The 14,756-nt window shown below is 42.5% G+C and overlaps 1 protein-coding gene across 1 annotated transcript in view; it reads right to left on the reverse strand.

Moving 5' to 3' along the window:
* Positions 1-14,429, reverse strand: part of RTCB (RNA 2',3'-cyclic phosphate and 5'-OH ligase) — a 22,638-nt gene extending 8,209 nt beyond the window's left edge. Inside the window, exons 1-9 of the mRNA XM_049627523.1 lie at positions 14,233-14,429; positions 11,115-11,193; positions 9,872-9,939; positions 8,222-8,321; positions 5,066-5,222; positions 3,623-3,779; positions 2,213-2,372; positions 918-1,093; positions 236-424 (exon numbers count right to left, since the gene is read on the reverse strand). Coding sequence (XP_049483480.1) covers positions 236-424; positions 918-1,093; positions 2,213-2,372; positions 3,623-3,779; positions 5,066-5,222; positions 8,222-8,321; positions 9,872-9,939; positions 11,115-11,193; positions 14,233-14,325 — 1,179 coding nt within the window. The 5' untranslated portion in view covers positions 14,326-14,429. The remainder of the gene's footprint in view (positions 1-235; positions 425-917; positions 1,094-2,212; positions 2,373-3,622; positions 3,780-5,065; positions 5,223-8,221; positions 8,322-9,871; positions 9,940-11,114; positions 11,194-14,232) is intronic.
* Positions 14,430-14,756: the final 327 nt, after the last annotated feature.

Here is a 14,756-nt window from a genome sequence, read left to right on the forward strand (position 1 = left end):
GCGAGAGAGAGAGAGAGAGAGAGAGAGAGAATCCCAAGCAGGCTCCATACTGTCAGCACAGAGCCTGATGCGGGACTTGATCTCACAAACTGTGAGATTATGACCTGAGCCGAAGTTGGATGCCCAACTGACTGAGCACCCAGGCACCCCAGCCTTTCTGTTTAAATTCACCCATGTTTAGAGCCACCTAAATCATGCCCCCATGGCTTGAAACCACAAATGGCTTAATACATACTTGGTAATCAACAGCAATAAGGGGATGGTGAGGAGGAAAAGCTCGGGTGGATCCCTTCCTGTGCACCAACAGTGTCCGTTCCTTTCCATCCACCACGTGCTGTTCGACTTTGGCAATATTGTGAGAAACATCATAGATCACGTGTAGGTCCAAGTCATCAGGAGTTGTGTTGAAGACCTTGGCAAAAGCCTAAGGGGAAAAGCTTGAGTTAAAAGCAGCCAGAACCAGCTTTTTAGAACTCACCTAACTGATTTCAGCTCATCTGTTTCTGAAGGGAGTGAGGGGTTTAAGAGCTCAAATACAGCAGTATTATTAATCTTCACATAAAAGACAAAAACCATGTTTTACACCACATCGCAAATTCCACTCTGTAAATTCCAATGCTGGTTGAAAAGCTGCTGGGCTACTCTTGATCCCACCCTCAGAACTTCTTCCTCAGCCTTCTAGTCTTCGTGGATGGCACTTCTATCCTCTCTGCTGCTCAAGGCAAACTCTAGGAACAATTCTGGCTCTCTTCTTCCCTCATTCCCCATGCCTGATACCCTGCTGATTTGGTTCGAGGAGACACCAAGAGCCTGGACATTCCCAATATTTCCAATATTTGTTACACTTTGAAAACCAAATTCTGTAAGCTCTGTTTTAAACTTCACCGTGAATAACAGAAGAGCAACTTCAACTGTACCTGACGGGTTAAGAAGGTCATGGAAGAGCGGTTGACCCAGGCATAGTTCCCAGCAGCTGCCATTCCCTTCAGGTAGTCCTGACCCTCTGGGGAAGCGATCCGAGCACAAGCCAACTGCCGGTCGTTGACTATGATCTTGTCTCTCTTCATGGCTTTTTCCATAGCAACCAGTGCATCTGGACAAGAGAGAAGCAAGTCTGAACCAGCCAGTTTTCCCTTTGTAATTCAGATTGCAGAAAAGCAGGCTATACTCAAGCCCATTCTTTGAAAAGCAAAATGCAACTTTCCCTTTGAAGTGTTTCTAAGTTCATCTTGGTCAAGACATACTTATTAGGCATCTTCTGTCAGAGCTGTGTGACAGAAGCTATGTGGGCTATGAAGACAACACCTTCCCTCCAGGAACTTTTTAAGGGGAATGAGATGTGTACTCAAACAGCAACAATATGATCTTAGTTATTCCTTTCTTGGCATGAGAATGTATGAATAGAAGCAGTAAAGTACACTTTATTACCATCACAGTTTTTAAAAATAATCTTTCAATGACTTAACAGAAAAGAGTTGGAGACAGGTTGCTAGAACTGCAGAAAAACCAAATTCATGACGAAGTGCTCAGAATACTCAGTAGAAAGTTCAGTATTACTAGTCAATGCTCCATATATTTGCTAGATTAAAGATTCTAATGGGTCAGTCTGGCCCAAATTACTAAATTCCCATAGGATGAAACATGCATAGAAGGATGAACTATATAACATGCAACTTAAGGTTAGTAATAATTTCCATGTGTCTACATACCTTTCCACATATTCATAAATCCTTTCACACACACTATCATCAAAGAGACTGTGCTATTCCCCTGCCTCCTCTTTTGTCCGTGTTGTTTTCGGTCATGAATGTCCTTTGTGCGTGATTGTCCAAACTGCAATAGTATGTGTTCATGCCACTCCCAAAATCTTTTTCCTACAGACTCTAGATCGACTCTTCTATAGCATTTTATCAACTACTATCTTTTCATTTTAATGAACGTGACATCGCTTTCTTGAGATAATTTGAGGGCAGGTCCTTGCCCATTTCCTCAGTGAATCCACCATGATACTTAATCTTGCAGTATAGGTACGTAAGACATATTTGTATATGTCATAAATGTATAAACACTTTACATATACTATTTCATTTAATCTTCAACATGACGTGAAATAGTAAAACCTACACAGTATGGTTTGAGAGCTTTCTCTTAAATCTCTATTTCCATAAACGCATGTTTGAGCACTAAGTCAAAACTCAGGTCCAGAATATACCTGTGGCTACTTGGTGGCCCAAGCCTCTGCTTCCGCTGTGGATCATCACACACACCTGTCCCTTATGGTCGATGCCCATTTTCTTAGCAGCGTACTCATTGAAAATCTCATCCACAACCTGGATTTCTGCATAGTGGTTTCCTGCTCCCAGGGTCCCCAACTGCAAAAGTAAGAATGATAAAAATAGCTTCAATTCTGCTTTAAAAAAAAAATCCATTTAAAAAGCAAATAGGTAAAAACAACCAGTAACAAAAAATAATCACAATGTTTTATATAACAAAGACATTTCTGAGCCTTAGAAATGCTTCATGCATTTAAAGCAATACACAGTAAAAAATATGGTACAGTAGTTCTTGAAGTTTAGTGTATCATTATCTGCTTGAGGTATGCACATATAAAAAGCTTCATAAACCAAAACTCAGACCATTAAAGGGCTCATAGGACACTTTAAACATCGTGGAGAGAAAGGTCAAATTTTGAGATGAACTCTGGTGAATGTGGACTCCTACACAAGGTCCAAATTCAAATGTTTTTTTTTCTTTCCTTTTTTTTTTTTTTATTTAAAAAAAAATTTTTTTTTAATGTTTATTTATTTTTGAGACAGAGCATGAATGGGGGAGGGGCAGAGAGAGAGGGAGACACAGAATCGGAAGCAGGCTCCAGGCTCTGAGCCATCAGCCCAGAGCCCGACGCAGGGCTTGAACTCACGAACCGTGAGATCGTGACCTGAGCTGAAGTCGGACGCTCAACCGACTGAGCCACCCAGGCACCCCTCAAATGTTTTTTTGAAACATCAATGAGTTCACTGACACCTACCACTATCCACCACTGAAAGAATATGTTCCATAACTGGAATTAATAAATGTAGGGACCATGGAATAGAAGTGCTGAAAGAGTCTTTAGAGGGTGTCTAGTTTTAACTATTCCAATTTTCAGATAAGAAAACCGACCCAGAGAAGCAAAAGAGACTTGCCCACAGTCACAGCGAATTAGTGGAAAGCCATCCCAATTAGCTGTAGATTTCAAACATGTGGTATATTACGATCTCATGAACACCATAAATTGACAACGTATGTCTTCTCACTTTAGGCTCCAGAAAATTCAGCCAAATCTGCAGATTGTCAAAGTATGTTCATACGCAATTTGGGAATACATTTTAAGCCTTATAATCATATCCCACTTTTCTCACATTCATTTCTAATTCAGCACACTTTGTTTTATTTTATGAAATCTGCGAGATCCTAATACCTTTCCAAAAGAGTAACAACAAAACATAAACAAGTTTGTGTTCTTTTTGATATACTGTAAAAAAAAAAAACCTGGGGATTATATTTGCCACATAGAAGACAACTTTTGCCCTCAACAAAAATATATGGTAAAAATGAGCATGTTGTTCTTCCGAAGTGTTACCTGAGGAAGGCCTCTTTTCTTAGCCCTTGCGGAGACCTTATTGGGATCAGCCTGCAACATCCTTCCGTACTCCTCACAGTGCTCCTTGTCTTCAGCCCACGCGTAGCCTTCCCTCAGGGACCAGTCCACACCCATCTCCAAGGCCTCCTCCAAGTCTCTGAGCGAGTAATAAGGTCTGGTCATTTCACAGCCAAGGCAGAGCAAAAGCTACGATGACCACATCTCAACAGGGTAGAGGGAAGCAGTCCCATTTACTGTCACCTGCGTACCAGACACTGTGCTGGATGCAAAGTTTATGCTCTCAGCAATTCCAGTATTTTGAGGAAAGCACTTACATGAATAATTGCAACATAAAATGGTAAGTGTCGGGGCGCCTGGGTGGCTCAGCTGGTTGAGCATCCCACTTTGGCTCAGGTCATGATCTCACGGTTTGTGAGTTCGAGCCCTGCATCGGGCTCTGTGCTGACAGCTCAGAGCCTGGAGCCTGCTTCTACTTCTGTGTCTCCCTCTCTCTCTGCCCCTAACCCACCTGCATTCTGTCTCTCTCTCAAAAATAAATAAACATTTAAAAAAAAAAATAGTAAGTGCCATACAAGAGATATTATAGTTTTATTATTTTTAAGAATTTTTAAGTTGTTTTTTGTTTGCTTGTTTTGTTTTTGTTTAGAGAGTGAAAGTGTGTGCCAGCAGGATAGAGAGCTTGGGATTCTCTCTCTCCCTTTCTCTCTCAAGATAAATACACTCTAAAAAAAATTATTTATTTAAGAACGCTCACCCAACATGGGGCTCAAACTCATGACCCTGACTAAGCCAGCCAGGCACCCTTACTATGATCTCTTTATTTTTTTTTGATGTTTTTATTTATTTTTGAGACAGAGAGAGACAGAGCATGAATGGGGGAGGGGCAGAGAGAGAGGGAGACACAGAATTGGAAGCAGGCTCCAGGCTCTGAGCCATCAGCCCAGAGCCTGACGCGGGGCTCGAACTCACGAACCATGAGATCGTGACCTGAGCTGAAGCCGGACGCTCAACCGACTGAGCCACTATGAGCGACATAGCCAGGCGCCCCTACTATGATCTCTTTAAACCTCAGTTTCCTTTCGTGTAAATTGGGAATAATACCAGGTTTACTATCTAGATGAAACGACAGGATATACATACACCATAGCACAGCGCCTTCCATGTGGGAAGTGCTCAATAACTGTCAGTTGGTATTATTCTATTATAAATTCTGTATGTCAAAAGCTGTTCTAATGAACATCTGTTGACTAATGTCTCTAATATATAGGCAGGACCTCATGCTTAAAAGAATAATGCATTACCACTTCCTAAAAAGTGACTGAATAATCCCCATCTCCTCAGCGTCCTACATTAGATATGAATTCGAGGGTCATTGTGGTTATTTTCTTTCTCACTCTATTTATTGGAAAGTTGTCTTCTTACTTGGCATTCATGGGGATGACACCTTTTGATCCCACCCCAACAGGAATGTGGTCAAACATAGCCTGGGCAAGCTGCTCCTTCACTGGCTGGACATCGCTTTCATCTAAATTGGTTCTGAGCAAGCGGACACCGCAGTTGATGTCAAATCCGACACCACCTATAAAATAGAGAAAAGTTAGTCAAAGATCAGCAAAACCAGGTAGTTGAACAATGTTACCTGTGGTTTCTCACCATTAATACAGGGTGTGAAAGATAGCTATTCTTTCAAAGGTGAACTTAAAACATTTTTTTTTTAGTCTTTATTTTTGAGAGAGACAGAGTGCGAACAGAGGAGGACCAGAGAGAGAGGGAGACACAGAATCCAAAGCAGGATCCAGGCTCTGAGCGGTCAGCACAGAGCCTGACGCGGGGCTCAAACTCACGAACGCGAGATCATGACCTAAGCTGAAGTCAGACACTTAACTCACTGAGCCACCCAGGCGCCCCAAGGTTAACTATTTTTTTAAGGAACCCACAAAGTAGGTAAAGTCTGATGGCATCAAAATGTTTAAAATGATGTACATACTACAGGTACTTGGTGGGCCAGGAAAGTGGTAATGAGCAATGAGTGTCATCTAGAGATTAAAATGGGAATTATGTGCTTCTCTTTTTCTGGGTATCATTCTTGTTGGGGGTTTATGAATTCTATTAGCTTTTTCAAAGGGCCAATATTTGGCTTTGTTCATCCTTTCTACTATATATCATTTCATTAATTTTGTTAATTATTGCCATCTTTCTACCTTTTTTGGGTTTGTTGTTCTTTAGCTTTTTGAGATGAATGCTTAGATTCCTGACATTTCAGCCTTTCTTCTTTTCTAATTTGTACATTTAGGACCATGTGTTTCTATCTACATTTGGCATTAATAATAACCCAGTTTTTAGACAGTATTTTTTATTAACATCAGTTACAATTATTTTGTAGTTCCCATTACGATCTTTTTTTGATCACATGGGTTATTTATATTTTATTATTTATTTTTAGAAGTTTATTTATTTTGAGAGAGAGTGGAGGAGGAGCAGAGAGAGAGGGAGAGAACCCTAGGCAGGCTCTGTGCTGTCAGCACGGAGCCTGACGTAGGGCTCGAACTCACAAACTGTGAGATCATGACCTGAGCCAATACCAAGAGTTGGGCGCTTAACTGACTGAGCCGCCCAAGGTCCCCTCTTTATTTATATTTTAGAGAGAGAGAGAGAGAGAGAGAGACAGACAGACAATGCATGCCCATGAGGGGTGGGCAAAGGAGAGAATCTTAAACAGGTTCCACACTCAGCTCAGAGCCTGACATCGGGCTTGATCCCACAACTCTGGGATCACGACCTGAGCCAAAATCAAGAGTCACACACTCAACCAACTGAGCCAGCCAGGCGCCCCTGACCTGTGGGTTATTTAAACACACATGCTTACTTCGTAAATATATGAGATTTCCCCCTAGTTTTTGTTGTTGTTAATGACTTCTAACTTAATTCCACTGTAATAGGTAATACCTTCGGTACCAGGAGTACTTAAGCGTGGTCCAGGAAAGCTTTAAGGTCTGTAAGAGTAACTATAATAATGCTGGGGCATCTAGGCGGCTCAGTTGGTTAAGCATCCAATTCATGATCTCAGCTCGGGTCTTGATCTCACGTTGATGAGTTCAAGCCCCATACTGGGCTCCATGCTGGGCATAAAGCCTACCTACTTAAAAAAAATTAATGCTATGGGGCCCCTGGGTGGCTTGGTCAGTTAAGCGTCCGACTCTTGATTTAGGCTCAGGTCATGATCTCATGGTTCGTGAGTTTGAGCCTTTCATCAGGCTCCATGCTGACAGTGCGGAGCCTGCTTGGGATCCTCTCTCCCTCTCTCTCTGCCCCTCCCCCACTCATGCTGTCTCTCTCAAAATAAATAAGCTTAAAAAAATAATGCTAACATATTATTTACATTTTAAACTTTTCTCTTCTGTGCAGTTTTCCAAAGGCTACGTGAAAGATGATGGATAATGAAACACGTACTTGTGTGTTACTGTTTTACACATTTCTCAGTTTTAATTTCTGGTAAGGTAAATACTGATAAAAGCCTTTGAGAACAGCCCTCAATCATTTTTCAGAGGATAAAGGGGTCGAGTCCAAAAAGTTTGAGAACTGTTGTTAATTTCAATGCTTTAAAATTTGAGACCCGATTTACGGCTCAGCAGTGTGGCCAATTTTGTGAACATTCTGTGTGCACTTGGAAAAATGTGTATTCCACAGTTCTTGGATGCACTGTGACATGTGTGCACACACACCACACGTACCTATTAGAGGTCAAGGCGTCAAGTTTGCTAACTGGATTGTTCAAATCTATATCCTTACTGACTGAAATCTGCCATTACCTCAGGAGAAAAAGAGAGCTAAATGCAGCGCTCACATATTTGCACTTTTTCTCTGGTCTTTGCCTCACAAATTCTTATTGTTTCAAAAGCTTTCCTACGCTTCCAATCAGATGTGTTTTTCTCTCTTATTTTGTTTTAAAAATTTTATTCAGCCTTTCTTGTTATTCTCGGCAGAGGATTGCTCGGAAACAAGCTTATCCACCATCGCAAAAGGCAGAACTCTCCAGATATAATTTAAACTTTCATTTCTTTTTCAGACTCTGAAAGCAAAGACATTATCTGGTGTGAAATATTTTCAGTGAAAGCACCCCACACCAGAAAAGATATATACAACTAGACATCAATCATAATGATGATGATGAGGGCAAACACGTCCCAAACACTTCCTACGTACTTGGTACTGTGCTAAGTATCTTACACAGCTTAACTCATTCAATCCTCACGGTGATGCTACGTGGAAGTAACACTGGCTCCCATTTTCCCAAAAGTTAACTGGGACACAAAGACGACACATAATTTGCCAGTGAAGTGTTTCAGTTCGTTCTGTAGCCAATGTCTAAAAAGTGCCTGGCACAGAGGAGCCCAAATAATTTTCAATAAATGTATGCTTTACTTGATGTTTTAATAGCTTCTGAGTGCTCACAATTAATTCCCTCAGTAAATGAGAAAACAAGAAAGGATAGAACATGATGAGACTGAGAGATGTCCATACTGTTCCAGAAGGGCTATGCTTCACACCTGATGGCAGACGTGCACAGTGTGACCTTACCTGGGGATACCACTGCTTCGGGGTCATTCATATCAAAGGCTGCCATGTTCCCAATAGCAAACCCATAACCTGAGTGGACATCAGGAAGCCCGATAGATCGCTGAAAGAGAATTAGAAAATGAAATCCAGCTTTCTCAACCTGGCTCTCTGGTTGCCTGACAAGTCATATTAATTCTCAAATAGGTTATAGGCCAAAGTCTTCCCAAACCAAGATTCTATTTTCAGGAAATCTTCTCTATTGGTGGAAAGAAGTGTAAAGTCTCCTAATCATAAAGCTAGCTATAGCAAGAAAAACTCTTTTTAATAAACTCTGACCGGGGCGCCTGGGTGGCTCAGTCGGTTAAGCTTCCGACTTCGGCTCAGGTCACGATCTCGCGGTCTGTGGGTTCGAGCCCCGCGTCAGGCTCGGGGCTGATGGCTCGGAGCCTGCTTCTGGTTCTGTGTCTCCCTCTCTCTCTGCCCCTCCCCTGTTCATGCTCTGTCTCTCTCTGTCTCAAAAATAAATAAACGTTAAAAAAATAAAAAAATAAAAAAAAAAATAAACTCTGACCATTAACTGAGGTAACAGAAAACAGAAAAGCCTCAATGTAACATGATATAGGATGGCCACATACTAACTTTAAGGTAGTATTATTATTATTATTATTATTTTTTTTAAGTTTATTTTGAAAGAGTGCGCAGGAGGGGCGGGGTAGGGGGTGGAAAGAGAATCCCAAGCAGGCTCTGCACCATCAGCACAGAGCCTGATGTAGGGCTTGAACTCATGAAGCGTGAGATCATGACCTGAACTGAAATCAAGAGTTGGACACTCAACCGACTGAGCCACCCAGGTGCCCCTAAGGTAGTATTACATTTTAAAGATAATCTTTAGACACGGAAAAATTGTGGTCATGTCAGGCTAAATGAAGGGAAATAATCTGATTTATACAGATCCTTAGTGCTTAAGCAATCACAGGAAAATATAATCCATTTGATGGTAGGAATACTGTATACTGTCTATATCTGGGGCCCGGAAACAGCCTTGATCCAGGAAGAATGCAGGTCAAACATGGTCAGGACATATGGAGACACCTACACACTTAAAAAACACACAAGCCAAGTGCCAGCACAGTAAATGGTATAAAGACCTCAACAAAAGTCTGTTGTAAGGATTTAATATCTTCTTCTGATGGTGGAACCTGAATGTCAGACTATGGAGGGGGCCCCACGTGGAGCTCCACCGGGCCTCCCTGTTACCGCCACCACCCTCCTTTTCCAGTCATGTCTACAACAGGTACATTGTCCTTTTTTCTGCTCCACAGTCCTAACCCTTAAACTTCTGTCCATTCTTTCTCCAGTCATCCTCTCGAATGGGGCCAGAGTGAAACTTTCAATGTTGGTACACTGATCCAGGAATAATGATGGACTGTGACAAAGAAACAAGAAAACAACACTACTTCAAAGGTTTTTGAATGCTTAGATTCTAGCAAAAGGGAACCAAAACTGAGATGTTACCCAGACTCAATTACTTAAGTCCCATGGTTATTTCTACGTGTTTGAAAGTCACTGTCTAAATGACACCACTATCAGTTATATGTGGCCAGTCGCCCACTCAGCAAGTTTTTAGATGAAGAGAAATATAAATGATTAAAACTCTGAACATGGACTCACATGAACAATCCCAGGCAGGGCTGCCACATTGCCAATTTGTTTCATGGCTGGCAGGAAGCCACCAACACCTGAAGACAAAAATTCAGTATTAGAAAAGGAGACACGGTTGATTTTTAACATTCAGGATATTCATATGTTTCTAGCTTGCATGAAATGAAGGGTAGTGGTTAGGACTACCAGAACAACAAAACACGAAAGGATGTTTGAGATGAAGGGGGAAGGCAGCACACACAAAGGAAGGTAGTGAGGTCAATCACAGGGATTAGAAACACGGCGTCAGTGTTCTGTGCATACCACGAGAAGGGTACCTGCAAACACTGTACTGGGAAATGTAAAACAACTATTAAATTTTATGTTGCCCATGTAAAAAAAATGTATTCTTTCAACAGTTTATATTATTTACCAAAAAAAAAAAAAAAAAAAAATCAACACTGGATTTACTGTAAGAGACAAAGAAGGGCAATGTGAACAAGCTGGGAAAACACTGGATTGAGAGGCAGGGGATAGGGGGCTCTAGGCCCAGTTCTGTCACTTGGTTGCTGTGTCACTGTAGGCAAGTCAGGATGTCCTGGTGGGGAGAGGAGTGGGATTTGGTTTGTCGAGCTGAAAATAAAAGGGTTAAAACTAGGTTCCATTTTTATATCATCACCATTAAAGCGTTATATTAGAGCTTTATACATTTATCTGTAAACATTACTGCAGTTCTGCAAGATAAATGTAATAAAATTCTCTTTTATAGATGAGATTAGCTGAAGTTCAGTGAGGCTACTCAGTGTACTGGTTAAGAATATGGACTTTGGAATCAGATACTCTTGGCTTTGAGTTCTGGCTCTGTTACCAAGAAGCTCTGCAATCCTGGACAAATTGAAACTACTTAATGTCACTGAGCCTTGACTTACACATGTGTAAAATGGAGATAACATCTTCCTCTTAAGGTGACTCGAAGAATTACATGAGGTCATCTATGTACACTGCCTGGCACACAGTAAGTGCACAATAAATGGTAGCTTTTATTGCCCAAGGTTAGCTGCGAAACCAACCAGGTCCACCCAGCTCCAAATAGTTTCTAGAAAGCCAGGTGGCTAACAATGTGATCACAAATAAGTAACAGGTTTTGGTCTCATTTAAGTCTTGATCATCAGCTACAATACTTTTGTATTTTAAATTATCACTGAGTTACTATTTTCAGACCACAGAGAAGACACTATTTATGTGGCCACACGTAAAATTCTAATGTACTTACCACCACCTCGACAGGCATTTCTTAATTCCTCAAACATTAATTTTTCCAGAGCATCATTCACATAGAAAACTCCTTCAACCTGGTACCAAAGAAAAGGAAAAACTATGTCTGAGCACATGCCCAGTGTCTAGGCAATGGATAGAATATAAATACTGTACATAATACTTACTTGGCTTTATTCTTTATAAAACACTTTCTCATTACCTTAAGCAAGCAGAAAACTTCCAAAGACTACAAGATGTTCCTATCTTTAAATATATTTTAATGTTGCAATGTTCACAAATTATTTTGTTTTTCTCCTACTCTCGAAGCCATATTTTAGAATTCAACAGGTAGGAGTGCCTGGGTGCCTGAGTTGGTTGAATTCCTCTCAGGTCATGATTTCATAGTTCGTGAGGGGCACAGGGTACGTGAGTTTGAGCCCTGCATCGGGCTCTCTGCTGTCAGCACAGAGCACGTTTCAGATCCTCCCTCTCTCGCTGCCCCTCTCCTGCTCGCTCTCTCTCAAAAATAAATGTTAAAAAAAAATTCAACAGGTAAAATATTTTTTGCATGTGTGATAAAGCAGTCTTCCAACTATGCTCTAAGGTCAAAAGTCCTACTGCTCTTGTGCTTCTAAAAATCAGTGGGTCTTGATAAATAGATGAATAAAAAAAAAAAAAAACCAAAAGATTGTAAACATAAAAATGCAGTCATCTGACCTTAGTGTACTTTGCTCGTGCTTAAGACAATAGCACATTACACTTTATTGTGTCCTATGCTGATCTACAGATCTATACTTAGGTAAACAGCAAAAATTTAACATGTAGCTATGCAGCTGTGTGTTTAGTTCTATAATCTATATAGTTAGTTTTCATAGGATAAAAAAGCTTGGTAATAGAACATAAAAAGGCAATGGGGGACATAATTATGTAACACCAAAGGCCAGAACATTTTTATCAAAGATCAAATATTATGAAGGAACTGCCCACTAATGGATAATGGATAAAGACTTAACACTTAATCATCTGGACAAATCTCTTTCTTTTATAAGAGGATTTCTCCATGAATAACAATACTAGTTGAAGGAAAATGTCTCCAGTACAATTTTCTAAGTGCCACATTTATTTTTATACACATATATCTTAATGGCTATTTATTTTTGAGAGACAGAGAGTGTGTGTGTGCATGTGCATAAGCTGGAGAGGGTCAGAGAGATCCCAATCCTCTGCTGTCAGCGCAGAGCCCGATGTAGGGCTCGAACTCATGAACTGTGAGCTCATGACCTGTGATGAAATTAAGAGTCGGACTCTTAACTGACTGAGCCACCCAGGTGCCCCATAAGGGCCACAATTATTAATTTACCAAACATTTACCGAGGACTTATGTTTCAGGCACTGTACTGGGCCACTAGGGGAGAAACAAAGAATATGAAAGATCCCATTTTCAAGGAATTTCCAGTCCAGGATGCAGCCCAGACTAGAAAATTAAGAGTACCACGAGGCAACTGCCATGACAGGCATGTCCCATGGGAGAAACTGATGCAGAGGTGGTTCAGCAGCCTAGGGAGCCCTCGGAGGTTTCACGGGTGTTCACTGTTTGAACTAGCGTTCAAAGAACAGGGACATGACCTGAGCTTAGGAGACACTTAGGAGACAAAGGAGGCACAGAGATGACAAAGGTGGGAGGGGGGTGTTTTAGGGAAGAGGAATTTTTAGTGCAGCCCAGGGGTCTTAAGGGAGGAATGGAGATTAAGTAGGATGGGGCAATCTCTGTGAAGTCACTAATCTCAATGAGAATGGGAATACAATTCAGGGTTAGCAGAATCTGTATCTTTTTAGGAGCAGTATATGGAGATTTCAACTCACCCCTCTTAGGCGAGAAGTGGTGGTGAAGTGTTTGTTGTACAAATAGTTAAACCACAAGTGCCTAGCAAAATGAGACTTGCTCCTGGGCAGAATCAGCAGCCGCGTGTGTATCCCAGGTCAAGCCAGAATCACTACCAGACACGGACAGTGTGTCACCATGATCATGCCATGGTTAGTTCCTATTCCTTCTTTCAGGGAACCAGATTCCATCAACAGGAACTGGCTAAATGGAAAACAGCAAAAAAAGAATCTTAGGACCGGAGCTTTTTCTCTCCTCTCCCGTCTAGCTAGGTGCTTTGCTCAATGTTGGACACTCAGGAAGTTTTGATGTTGAGTAAAAGAGTGAAATGGCTATCAGGAACTTTTACCAAATCACAAACCTTCAATACACTTACAAGGCACCTTAAGGGATTTCAGAAGCTATTTAATAACATATGCACCAAAAGCTTACAAATGCCTTTTTTCCTTCACTTTAATGGAAGATAATAGACACAAATGGCAATGAAGCCCGAGAAGTACAGTTGAGCCCGGGCTTTCACACTCCCTGGGACTGGGTCCCCAAGGCTCCGTTGGGAATACATCACTCCGCCAGAGGAAAGCGAAGTAAAATGGGTATCGAGTCCTGGCTGGGCTTCTTGCTGGGGGAGGGGGGGGTGCGGTGGGGGTAGAGGAAGCCGTGTCACCACCCGATCCTTAGCGAGGTGATTATTAAAAACAGGCTACCCTGACCTGTGAACTTAAACTGTTGAGACACAAAAAACGTCTCATTAAAAACCCACACAGAACAGTGAAGGCTAGCAACTTGCTTCAGCGTTCTGTAAACGTCACCCAGATGACCAGCATGACTCAGGAACGGAGTTCGTGTCCCAGCAACTCCACCCCGGACCGGCTGTGCCACCGGGTTAAAAAAAAAACAAAAAACAACCCACTAACGTCTCTGAAGCTCGGGAGTGTAACATCTTACGGGGCGTTTTTGAGACTTCTGTGTCAAAGCGCTTCGCAAGCGCCGACTTCGTGTTCACGTACATTTCCCAGACACGCTCCGCTCTGCCGGTCCTCGTGGCCTAGGGACCGTTCCGGCCGGGAGGTGGGGCCGGCCGGAGGGTGGGGGTGGCGGCGGTCGGAACACTGCCGGGGGGCAGGGGCGGCCCGGGCGCTAGCTAGGGGTAGGGAGAGCGACGGGGAGGCCGGGCCGGGTGGGCAAGGAGGCGCCGCGGGCCCCCAGGCGAGAAGGCCCCGCCACCCCACCGGCTCCTGCTTCTCCGCCTCACCTGCATGTTGGGCACGAAGCCCTTCTTGATTCTCCAGCAGTTTTTATTGATCTTTTCCAAGAACTGCAGCTCATCATTATAGCTGCGACTCATGGCGGCGGCAACGGTGGCGAAAACTCCCGGCTCCGCTTTGAAGAGCTACTGCCGCGCTGTCCCGCAGCCTGAAGTACCACCTTCGCCCAGTCAACGCGCAGGCGCGGCCGGCTCCGCCGCAGGACCGGCGACGGCAAGCGCCGAGGCTCGAAACTCGTGGGAACAATCGCTTTCCTCGCGTAAAATTAGACTGCCCTCTAGTGCTTACCTTTTCGGATATTTACTTGTCCTTCTCTTCCAGGTTTAAAGCTAATCTAAATGCAGTCGTTTTAAGTGAGATCTAGTCATCCTTAGTTTTGGAAGTGCTTGTCTGGATCGGGCCCACCTGCTGTAGTGAATATCTGCCTGGGGTTTACATTCCCAGCAGAGAGGGGAAGAAAATATCTAGACATGAGAAACATCCCTTGGGGCTCCTTCCTGGGTGGCTCAGT

The sequence above is a fragment of the Panthera uncia genome, chromosome B4 (assembly GCF_023721935.1).
Source record: "Panthera uncia isolate 11264 chromosome B4, Puncia_PCG_1.0, whole genome shotgun sequence".
NCBI classification, from domain to species: Eukaryota; Metazoa; Chordata; class Mammalia; order Carnivora; family Felidae; genus Panthera; species Panthera uncia.